The 11,268-nt window shown below is 60.1% G+C and overlaps 1 protein-coding gene across 2 annotated transcripts; it reads left to right on the top strand.

Annotated features, from left to right (window-relative positions):
* The first annotated feature begins 189 nt into the window (after positions 1 to 189).
* Positions 190 to 11,215, top strand: GMEB1 (glucocorticoid modulatory element binding protein 1). Of its 2 annotated transcripts, none has more exons than XM_084300549.1 (10): positions 190 to 248; positions 1,741 to 1,904; positions 2,734 to 2,816; positions 3,608 to 3,732; positions 4,640 to 4,743; positions 5,188 to 5,342; positions 6,421 to 6,549; positions 7,245 to 7,382; positions 8,291 to 8,413; positions 9,440 to 11,215. In XM_084300549.1, exons 2-10 carry the CDS (start codon positions 1,777 to 1,779, stop codon positions 10,144 to 10,146), a joined length of 1,692 nt encoding a protein of 563 aa, XP_084156675.1. In that variant the 5' UTR covers positions 190 to 248; positions 1,741 to 1,776; the 3' UTR covers positions 10,147 to 11,215. The 2 variants fall into 2 exon arrangements, with proteins under 2 accessions (XP_084156675.1, XP_084156674.1); XM_084300548.1 differs by having other exon boundaries at positions 199 to 248; positions 1,702 to 1,904.
* The last annotated feature ends 53 nt before the right edge of the window (positions 11,216 to 11,268 follow it).

Here is an 11,268-nt window from a genome sequence, read left to right as displayed (position 1 = left end):
ACGGAGCCGCCGAGCACCGCGGGGGGGCTGCTCGGCGGTGCGGCGCCTCCCGGTAAAGCCAAAGGAGCGGCGCGGAGGCCGCGGCCCCTTTAAGCCAGGCGGCGGCCGGAAGTGCTGGCGGCCGAGGCCGCGGCGGGCACTGCGCATGCTCAGCTCTTGCCCGGCCCCGCTCCCCCCTCCCCCCCCACCCCGAGCTCCCCTCCCCCCCCGGCTCTCTCCCAACCCCCGGACTCGGCCGCTCGGCGACGGTAAGGGCCGGGCCGGCGCCGCGCTACGGGAGCCGGCAGGGGCCAGGCCGCGGCGGCGGCGGCGGCGGCGACGGCAGCGCGACGGGGCGGGGCGGGGAGGGGGGCGCTCCCCCCCCCCCCCCCCCCCCCTCCGCGCGCGCGAGCGTGCCGCCGCCGTACGTGCCGCGCGCGCCGCGGGGGGGGGGCGGGGGGGGGGATTGCGCTGCTGCGTCCGCCTGCGGGGGGAGGGAGGGAGGGAGGGAGGGGGGGGGGGGAGCGCGGGGAGGGGAAGGGAGGGGAGGGGGGAGCGCGGAGGCCACGCCCCCTCCCCCGGGCGGCCACGCCCCCCGCGCGCGCCGCGGGGGCACCGGGCGCGCCCCCCCCCCCCCCATCCCCTAAGGGGGGGCTGAGGGGAGGGGGGGGATGGGGGGGATGGGGATGGGGGGGGAGTGATGGGGCATGGGGGGGGGCATGGGGGTGAGGGGGTGGCCCCCAGCCCGGGAGGTGCCCCCTGAGCCATGTCCCGTGGATGGCCTCGGTCTGGTGTCACTCCGGTCTCACTCTGGATCCTGCCTCCCCCCCGGCCTCACTCTGGATCTGGCCTCGCTCCTGTTCTGATCTCGCCCTGATTCTGGTCTCACTCCGGTTTTGCTCTGGCTCTGGCCTCACCCCGCTCTCACTCCAATTCTGGCCTCACTCCGCTTCTAGTCTCGCTCTGGTTCTGGTCTCACTCCGGTCTCACTCCGGTTCTTGCCTCACTCCGGCCCCATTTGTCCCACCAGCCTCCACTGGCTCCATGTTCCCTGCAGCCACTTCCCCCAAGCACCGCGCTCACCCCCGGGCAGGAGCTGGATGGGACCATGGAGGCTGGCAGGGGCTTGGGGTGGTTTGCAGAGCTGTGAGGACGAGCCTGAGCCGAGTGCCTGGCACCCAGGGCCGAATCCATCCCAGGGCCGAGCCCATTCTGGGGCCGATCCCATCCCGCACCCGGGGCCGATCCCATCCCGCACCTTTTTGGGCAGCCCCAGCTCTGTGCCTCCCCACACAGCGCCTCGAGGGCTGTGTGGGGCTGTGTGGAGGACCCATCCCAGGCAGGGCAGGGCCATGTCGGGGGGCGATGGGACCTGCCCCGGTCATGGGGATGAGGCTGTGCTTTGGGATCCTTCCTCCCGTGCTCTCCTGGTGCTGCCACAACCTCACACACGGCCTCGCTCGGCGAGTTACCAGCGAGATGGCGCTGGGGGGACCCCGAGCCCTTCAGCACGGCGTCGCCAGACGAGCTGCTCGTAGCCAGCACCGAGGAGCGAGCTCCCCTCTGGGGAGGACGTTTGGGCACCTGCCGCCTCCCTGCTGGCGAATTTACCCCCCCCTTGGGAACCCGAGAGCCTCTCCGGCAGCCCGGAGCCGTGCCGTTTGCTGCAGCGGGACCTGTGGGGGACGATGCCCGGGCGCTGCGGCGCCGTTTCCCCCTCAGCTCCCGCGGTGCAGCCCTGCCTCTGCTCGCCCTCCGCAGCGCCCCGGCCCCCCGCCGCCGGGCTTCATGTGAGAGATGGCGAACGCCGAGGTGAGCGTCCCTGTGGGCGATGTGGTGGTTGTACCAAGTGACGGCAACGAAGGGGAGAACCCGGAGGATACCAAGACCCAAGTGATCCTGCAGCTCCAGCCCGTGCAGCAGGGGTGAGTCGGGCACCGAGGGGCGGTGGGCTTGGGGGGGTGGGGGGGTGCCTCGTGGCCCCCTGCGGAGGTTTTATTTGAGGAAAATAACCCTGGCTGAAGGCTTCCTGGGTGTAAGTGGGGAAAGCTTTTGTGTGTGGCACCGTCACGGGGCTCCTGAGGGCCGGAGCCATCCTGCGGAGCCGCAGGATGCTGGTCCCTGCGAGCCCCCCACGCGCCCTTCCCCGGGTGGGATTTTGTCAACCCGAAGCCGATTCCCCTGGGGGGCTGTGCCACACAGCCTGCGAGGCTGCCTTGTGCCTGCAGGCACCCGGGGTTTTTAGTTATCCTCCCAAAGACTCTAGGATTTCGGAGGGAAGCCTCGCGGGGCCGGCGCTTCATCCCAAAAAGCTGCAGGGTGTAAACGCGGCGGCTCCGGCCCCGTGCTGTTTGCAGGGGGTTGCTGCAGGCCTGACAATGGCTCTTCCCCGCCTGAACCCCCCGGGGGAAGTCGCCCGAAGCGCTGCAGAATGTCACGCAGGAGGGAAGGGAAATCCTGGGTCACTGAGCTCCGCTTCCTGTTGGTGCGGGTGTCAGAAATCAAAGGCAGAAGTCGGGGGACGCGTCCTGCTCCGCGGGCACCTCGGTGCGATGGCAGGGCTGGCAACGCCTCTGCCCGCCCCAGCCCCCGGGACTGTTAGCAAATTTTATGCGTGCCAAAAAATGCCCGTGGCAAAACCGTCAAAGAAAACGGGTGGCCCTCGAGGACGAGGGCGAGAAAGCAACGAGGGGGATTTTCAACCCCGCGCCGTGCCGTATGTGGTTGCTTTACCCGTGGGCCCTTTCACAACAGGATTTACCAGGAGGGCTCGGAGGCCAGCGCCGCCGTGGTGGCCGTCGAAACGCACACCATCCACAAGCTGGAAGAAGGGCTCGGTGAGTTGCTGCCTGCTGTGGGCGTTGTTTCCCCTCTACACGGCCGCCAAGCTGGGGGCTGGGGGCTTCCCTCCGGCTCTGCCCCCGTGGGTGCTGGCCCCTGGGTGGGTGCTGGGGTCCTGGGTCTCCTGCAGCGAGTGGGAAGGGCTCCCACGGGATCCTGGACATCGGGCTCTGGTTGCTGTTTTTTTGGTGATCCAAACCCGTAGAGATTTGGGCTGAGCATTCAGCAGGACTGAGCGGGCTGGCCCCAGCTGCTCCCTGCCACCCCAAGCAATACCAGGGCTCATAAAGCGCCCTCTCGTTAGGTGCTGCCACTAAATCCTAACTCGTGTCTGCTTCCTGCCTGGGTGCAATATCTGGCAATATTGGCAAAGACTCGGCACGTGCAGAGAGCACACAGGGAGTAGATGGCCGATCTCTCTGCTAGAGGGACACCAGGGCTCCAAGAAACCTCTAAAATATGTTTGTTTTTTTTTTTTTGCACAAAGTGAAGGTTGTTCTCCTTGCTCCCTCCCCTATGGATGTGTTGGGTTTCCAATCCCACATTCTCCTAATCGATGAGCTTTGTGCTGCTGTATTAAGAAGCAGATTTGCTCTGTCCGCTTGCTGCTAGAGCAGTAACTGGGGAAGGCTGAAAGAGGTCAGGTCCTGAGCTAGGAGCGGCCCTTCTTGTGGTTTCCTTGTGTCTTCTTTTCTTGTGGTCTTCAGCTTGTGAGCTCTCAGCTCGTGCTTGGTAGGATTTGAGCCTCTCGGGTGGCAGATTTCATTTTTTGCCTTTTCTCCCTCAGACCCCAGCACCATTGAAACCAACGAGGAAATCGAGATTGCCTACCCCATCACCTGCGGGGAGAGCAAAGCCATCCTGCTCTGGAAGAAGTTCGTCTGTCCGGGAATTAATGTCAAGTGTGTGAAGGTAGGAGAGTTTTCACAGCAGATTTCTCCTGCACTCCCCAGGTCTGGCCCTTTACCTCTGCAGCACTTCCTTACATTTTTTGTTCCATCTGAGCCCTGTCCTGGAGCTGAGTGACTTCATCTTTGCCGTGTGCTGGATGTTACTGCTGATGTTTGTAGCATGGGGAGAAGGAAGGGAAGAGTGGGTTAGGGGGGAAGGCCTCTCACCCACCTTACGTTTCAGTGCTGCTCTTGGTTGCTGCCTAAAGCAGAGCTGTGTTTGGCACACGGCGAGGGACGTGGGGCTGAAGGCAGGCAGGGAAGCGTAGTGAGAGCTGCCAGAGCTTTTCTTCCTTGTCTCTTTCCCTCGGCGTCCTGGTATTCCGCTCCTGTCAGTTCCTCAGGGAGAAGAGGGATCTTGCCGCTACCTTTTTCCACTTGACAACATGCTAAAGCAGCAGCTGGTGCTCTGAGGCTGTGCCCCGGGGTGCTGCTGTGGTGGGCACTCTGCTGAGACCCTCAGCAGGAGCTCGGTCACTGGGGCAGGGCAGGAGGATGCCCGAGTGCTCACCTGTGGCAGCAGGATGCTGCTCGGCTCTTTGCTGTACTGGGAGCCTCCCAGAATGATCTCCGAGATGACTGCAGCTCGCACAAGGAGCTGAGTTGGTTCATGACCTGTACAAAAGCCTTCGGGGCTGTTCCTGCCTAGGGCTGTGTGGTTTGAGTGCTGCAAACTGTCCCTGCTGGGTTGTAAGCGCACCGTGCTGAGGGGTTCGGAGCTGGTGGGGGTTTGGGAAGCAGCTCCTCTTCTGGGGAAGGACTGGGGGCTCAGGTGAGCTGGCCTGGCTGTGACTGTGCCCTCAGCCAGTCTCCTGAAGCGATGCCCCCCCCCCTTGTGTTTGCTGAGCCCGTGCTTATTTCCTTGCCAGTTCAATGACCAGCTGATCAGCCCGAAGCATTTTGTTCACCTGGCTGGGAAGTCAACCCTAAAGGACTGGAAGAGAGCCATTCGCCTCGGAGGAATCATGCTGAGGTATGTGACCTGCCCGCCGCCCTGTCCAGCTTCAGGTCTTCCTCGCTGCAGCTGCAGGATCCCCAGCAGGCATTTTGTCTGCCTTGCAGTCCCCAAAAGATCTCCTGGGGGCTCTCCTTACCTGGCCAGCAGCACTTGTGGGGCAGAGATCCTGGTGGACAGGGCAGGATTCCTCATCCTGTACAGAAACGGCCTCACCTGGGGGTCGTGGTGCTTGGTGGAAGTGGAAAGGGGCTGGTCCCCAGCTGGAGATGCGTGTGTGAAGCTGGGGCTTGGTTTGTGCGTGCCATTTGAAAGCTCCACAGATGTTTTGTGCAAAGAGTGTCGCTGGGTTCCCCTTCCCCCGTCCTTCCCACGGCCGCACTATCCCCACGTGGATCCCTCCCTTTCATCCCCCATCCGAGACCTGAGCTGAGCCTGCTCCTCTCCCTCCTCTCCGCGCAGGAAGATGATGGACTCGGGGCAAATCGACTTCTACCAGCACGACAAGGTTTGCACCAACACGTGCCGGAGCACCAAGTTCGACCTGCTGATCAGCAGTGCCCGGGCACCGGTGCCAGGCCAGCAGAGCGTGGTGCAGACCCCCACCTCCGCTGACGGTAGGAAGCCTCTTGGCAGTGGCACGAGCTTCTCCCTGGTGTTTTCTCCTTCCCTGGGCTTACCAAATCGGGTTTCCCACACCACTCGGCACCTTCTCCCCGGGTGTAGCAGGGCAGTTCGGGAGGCTGCCCTGTTTTCTGGGAGGAAGGCGCTTCCCCTGTCCTCTCCAAGAGCTCACACAGCATCAGTTGAAGCTCGGGGTGGGCAGCAGTGGCTGGAGGCAGCCTGGGGAGCTCACTTTGAGGGATCCCTCTTGGCTGGGAGCCCCGTGTGAGCCTGGGCAGCACTTTCTGAAGTGTTTCCTACCCAAGGGTCTATACCAAAGGTTAATACTGATGGGTCCAGGCACGCTGACCTCTTCCTCTGCTCCACATCCCCTGGCTGTCAGCGGATGGGGCACGATGGCTGAAGGCCTGATTTGATGGTCACCCCAGCTACAAGTTCTCAGCTAATCCCTTGCTTCAGAGCAGAGGGAGATCTCCTTGCAGAGGTCAGAGGAGAAGAATGCTCCTGGCTGTACCCCATCGTTACTTCTCTATAAGGCCCTGGGCGGGTGAGATGGCAGAGGTGTCTGTAGGCTAAGGGGAATTTCCTGGAAAGCACCGTGGCTACATGAGAAAACCTTGCAGTGGCTGAACGTTGGCTTAGGTGTCCCAAAATGGATCCAGAAAATGAGGATCAAGTTGGATTTGTTTCCATTTAGCATGGACCTGGATCCTGTCGCTTCCTGATTGATCAGAGCATCTCTGATGCTGATGATACAGGGGGAAAAAGGTGGCTATGCTGAGACTTGTTTGCTCCCCACTGCTTTATTCTGATCCCTTTATTTTAATTGTAGCCCAGAGCTCTGGTTTGGTTTTTGGAGGGTTTGTGATCCTCCTTCCAGAAGCCCCAGACCCATCACAGCCCATCGAGAAGTGGCATCGTTTGCTCTTAGCTGCTTTTCTTTACAAAAGCCAGGCAAAACCGACCTGACCATGAGAGTGGAAAAGAGCCGGGGAGGGATGAGGGGGCGGAAAGCGAGGCAGGGATTCGGGGCTGGCGCTGCGAGGAGGGCTGACGCCGTCTGTCTGGCAGGGAGCATCACCCAGATCGCGCTGTCTGAGGAGAGCATGGAGGAGGGGATCGAGTGGAACTCGGCGCTGACAGCCGCCGTCACCATGGCCACTGAGGAAGGCATGAAAAAGGACACAGACGAGATCTCGGGTAAGCTCCTCAGGCATTTTCTCCCCCTCTGCCCGCCTGCTACGAGACGGAGATGGAAATCCCAGGAACGGAGGTGGTGGCGGAGCTGCCCCACAGCCCCGGGGCCATCCCAGCATTTCCCAGGCGTGCAGAGCTCCCTGCTGCTGCTGGGGGCTTCAGCCCTGGCCTGGGGGCTGATTCCTCAGAGCTAGTAACTAGTTACACTGAGGGTTGTTTGGTTTTTAGTTTATTTAAAGTACGTAAATGGCCCCCAGCCTGGAGCTAGGCTGAAGCCATCAGCGTGGTTAGCAGCCCGTGTCAGTACCCTGGCAGCCCTCCGGGCTGTGTTTCCCTGGCTGTGGCGCCTTGCTTTCCCTCCCAGGGTCAGTGCAGAAGCTCAGGCAGAATTTCCTCAAAGATTTTAAGCTCTGTGTCTCGGGAGGACAAAGAGAAACAGTGAAATGTGGCCTTGGAGGTCATGGTGCTGCTTGAAAACTTGTTGCTGCCTTGCTTCCTGGATCTATTTTTGTTTCTTTGGGTTTTGGTTTGGTTTGTTGTTTTTTTTTTTCCATGTCACATCCACCCCAACAGCTGAATTAGAAGTCATCTTGCAAAGTTACTCTTGCTGCACGTGGCTTAGGTTTAAGGTCCTCTTGTGGGGAAATGCCCACCGATGCTCATGCCTGTTGACTTCTTCTCCCCTCTCCCCGTGCCAGAGGACACGCTGATGTTCTGGAAGGGAATCGCTGACGTGGGGCTGATGGAGGAGGTTGTGTGCAACATCCAGAAGGAGATAGAAGAAGTGCTGAGAGGCGTCCAGCAGAGGCTGGGCCAGTCTCCCTTCCAGATGACAGGTGGGTCGTGAGCCGGAGCCCCTGCGGTGGGGAAGGCTGCTCCAAAGGGAGCTGCGTGCTGAGGCCACGGGGCGCCTGTCCCCAGCTCCTGGTGCTCCTTGGAGCAGATTCTCCGAGCAAACCAGAGCCATTCAAACACTTTTTTTCCACGACAGTGACCGTAAACAGGTCCTACCCCCTCACTTCTTGTCCTGGCCTCGCTTGTGCCAAACAAACTGGTTTTGGGGCTGAACCAGATGAAGGAACTGATCTGGGTTAAAAATAGCTCCCCTCCCTTTCTGAGGCTTATTTTTGCCTTGGATCAGTGCCCTAATCCAGTTCAGCACACGGCCCCATGAGCACAGGGCTTGAGAGCACTTCTTGTCGATGCTCTTGCTGAGAGAACACCCATGTAACCACAAACTTCGTTTTACCCAGGATTTTTTATTTTTCCCCCCCTTAAAGTAGCTTTGGGCTGGCAAATCTTCATGTCTGGTAGGTGGCAGCTTTTGGAAGCTGTGAGTGATTGAAGTCAGTGGATTATAATAGAAATTTTGCACAGCTTTCAGTGGAGCTGGCATGTTAATGACACTGTCAGCAGCATGGGGTGATGATTTGTAGGTGGAGATCTCGTTTGTATCTCTGTGATTGCAAATTATGCTTTCATTTGCAGCAATTTCGAGCTGCTTGGGTGACACATCTCTGTTTCATTTTCTTTATCATGTGAATGGGATTATTTAGTTCTTGGATGTCAGAAGGATGAGGGAGCTGGGTCTGCCCTTGTCAGCCAGCCCTCGTGGAAGAACAGGGATGGCTTTATAAAAAACAAAAGACAAAATTTGGTGTAATCACAGCACATTCCGAGTACCTGACGGAGACCCTTACCCCCCGTGGGACCTGGCACTCATCCCTTTGCACATTCCTTGCAGATGCCGCAGTCCTGAACAACGTTGCTCACACATTTGGCCTGATGGACACAGTCAAGAAGGTTCTGGACAACAGGAAAAACCAGACGGAGCAAGGAGAAGAGCAGTTCCTTTACGCGCTGGCAGGTAGGGTCAGTGCCTTGGCTCCTCATCCCCTCGCTGCTCTGGGGAACCAACACAACCTTCCCTCAATGTAACCCCCCATGAACTATATCAGGGTCCTTCTTCACTCCAGATTGCCCCAAAACAAACCTCCACCAATCCCTTTCCATCCCAGGGCTTGAGTGGAGCTGCCCGTGGCCCCACAGCAGCTGCTTGGGGGCGTTCAGCAGCCCAAAGTGGGGCTGAGCCCTTTGCAGCAGCCAAAGTGCTGGCTCTGGGAGCCTGATCCAGTTGGTGTTAGCACATAGGTGCTGCTGCTGGCTGAGAGCTGTGCTGCAGCCCTTGGAGCTGCTGGCAGCACGGTGCTGTGCCCAAGCTGATGAACTTGTCTGTGTAGTGCTGAGCTGTCTGCTGCTCCTGGTGCCGAGCTACCCAGTGCCTCGTGTGTCTTCCCCTGAGCTGAAGCCACCAACCCGACCTGGATGCAGCTCCCTCCTCTCCACACCCCATAGGACCTGTTCTTAGCTGGGCTGCCCTAGTCCCCTACTACCCTGAGTAAATGGGATTACCACGCTTCTTCTGGCTTCCCCCGCTGACCCAGACAAGGGTCAAGGCAATGTCTGTGCTGCCCCGGGTGGTCCTGTCCTTGTCCCACGTGTCCAAGGCCCCCAGGACCCAGCCAGGCTCAGGAACCTGTTCCTGCTGCCCAGAGGGGCTTCGTCCCCTCCTTGTAGGCAGGTTTCACCCAGGGAGCAAAGCTCCCATCTTCCTGGCAGCGGGAGGATAAAGGAAGCAGCAGAGTGGTGCAGGGCACCGCGTGTTCCTCGTGCAGGTACTGCCTGCTGGCCAAGGGGCTGAGCGGGTGCAGAACAAGGAGCCGGGGCTGTTCCCTCGGCACAGTTTGGTCCTGAGTGCAGTGCTAGAAGGAGTGGTCGGGGTCCTGCTGCCGCCGACGTGGGCTGCAGCGGCTGCTCGTGGAGCCCTCGAGTCCTGGGAGCTCCCAGTTTGCTGCCCCCAGCCCCACGCACCGCTCCCGCCCTCTCTCTGCAGACCTGGAGCGGCAGCTGGAGGAGCAGAAGAAGCTCGCCAAGGACCAGAAGGCGAAGTCCCAAACCATCCAGAACGTGGTGCTGATGCCCGTCAGCGCCCCCAAACCCCCCAAGAGACCCCGGCTGCAGCGCCCAGCCTCTGCCACCGTCCTCAGCCCCTCCACCCCCATCCAGCAGCCTCAGTTCACCGTCATCTCGCCCATCGCCATCGCGCCCGTGGGGCAGCAGTTCTCCGTGGGCAACATCCCGGTGGCCACCATCAGCCAAGGCTCCAGCCCGGTGACTGTCCACACCTTGCCCTCCGGCTCCCAGCTCTTCCGCTACGCCACCGTGGTGTCCTCCTCCAAGACCAGCTCCTCCGACACGGTGACCCTCCACCCGTCCTCCAGCCTGGCGCTGCTCAGCTCGGCGGCCATGCAGGACAGCGGCGCCTTGGCCAACGTGGCAGCCGTGGTGAACCCCGTGGAGCTGGTGGCCATGGAGTCGGGCCTCACCTCCACCATCCAGGCCGTGGAGGGCACCTCGGACGACGGGCAGACCATCATCGAGATCGACCCGGCGCCCGACCCCGAGGCGGACGCGGACGAGGCGGAGGGCAAGGCGGTGATCCTGGAGACTGAGCTGAGGACTGAGGAGAAGGTGGTGGGAGACGTGGAGGACCACCAGCACCAGGTCCATAACGTGGAGATTGTGGTCCTGGAGGACTAGCGGGGAAGGCGAGCGTCGGTTTGGGGAAGAGCTGGGAACCCGTTTCATTTTGGGCTTTTTGGTTAAGCATCCTTACCGGCCACCCCATTTGTTTCCATGGATAATTTCATTGCACTGTATATAAAATATATATATATATAATTTTTTTTTTTTTTTAAAACAAAAAGCTGGAGAAACACGCGAGACCTGGACAAGGCTCCGTCTCCGTGGAGCACTGAACAATCCTGCCTGTCTGCAGGGCCGAGGAGAGACTGGATCTCTGCTGAACAACCCGGGAGGAACCGGGCCGGGGCTCCCGATGCCCGGCGTGGGCATGGTGCTTCCCTCCGGGCCTGCCACGGCCCGGGCGGTTTTATTTCAGAGAGACAATAACCAGTGGCTGGAGCTCGATGGGACTGTGGGAAGGGGCGATGGCTATGGGGTGGAACAGGTACCTCATCCGTGTTTTTATTTCGTTGCCCAGGGAAGGGAATTCTGCTGGACTCTTCACTGTCACCGCAACTGGGATTTATTTTTTTTTTTAATTATTATTTTTGCTTCGGGGAAGAAGACAGCAACCCGACTTCGCTGTCCGTATTCTCCTCCTCCTCCACACCAGTTGGTTTTTATATCTCTATTTTTATTTTTTTGTATTCCTTTCCTCTCCCTTCCCCTATCCCCGTTCGCCAGCTGCCCAGCCCCGGCCCCGCTCTCTCCCCGCAGCACTTTTCCCCCTTTCCCTTTTCCCTCGCCTGGCCGGGCTCGGCGCCGCAGCCGCTTGGAGCCTCCGAGCCCCTTTCAGCCTGGTGCGTAAAGGCAGAACAAGAGCAGCTCGAGCTTCGTCCCGCAGCCTCCCCGCGTGCCGCGGGGGTGTACAAAGCATGTCGTGCTGTCGCTTCCCAGGAGAGCCGGACTCCGGATCGGGGGCGCCTCCCGTTTACACTGCGTGCCGGGGCTGCTCCCTGCTTGTCGCTACTCGTCTGGTGGTTTTATTTTTCTATTTTATTATTTTTTTTCTTCTTCTTCTTTCTTCCTAGGATCTCTCCGCAGGACGGCGCTGAAGTAACCGAGCGCCTCGCCGGGGTCCCTCCTGCCCTCGGGGATCCCCCGGGGGGGGAAAAAAAAAAAAAAAAAAGAAAAGAA

The sequence above is a fragment of the Netta rufina genome, assembly GCF_964035555.1.
Source record: "Netta rufina genome assembly, chromosome: 23".
In the NCBI taxonomy this organism is placed as follows: domain Eukaryota; kingdom Metazoa; phylum Chordata; class Aves; order Anseriformes; family Anatidae; genus Netta; species Netta rufina.
The sequence above is the reverse complement of the archived record's forward strand: the minus strand, read 5'-3'. Positions and strand labels throughout refer to the sequence as shown.

Excerpts from the sequence above, each read along its gene's own strand:
- GMEB1 (XM_084300549.1), top strand. The coding sequence starts at position 1,777 with ATGGCGAACGCCGAGGTGAGCGTCCCTGTGGGCGATGTGGTGGTTGTA. Across the intron at positions 1,905-2,733 it reads CTCCAGCCCGTGCAGCAGGG|GATTTACCAGGAGGGCTCGG; the intron begins GTGAGTCGGGCA and ends CTTTCACAACAG. Across the intron at positions 8,414-9,439 it reads GTTCCTTTACGCGCTGGCAG|ACCTGGAGCGGCAGCTGGAG; the intron begins GTAGGGTCAGTG and ends CTCTCTCTGCAG.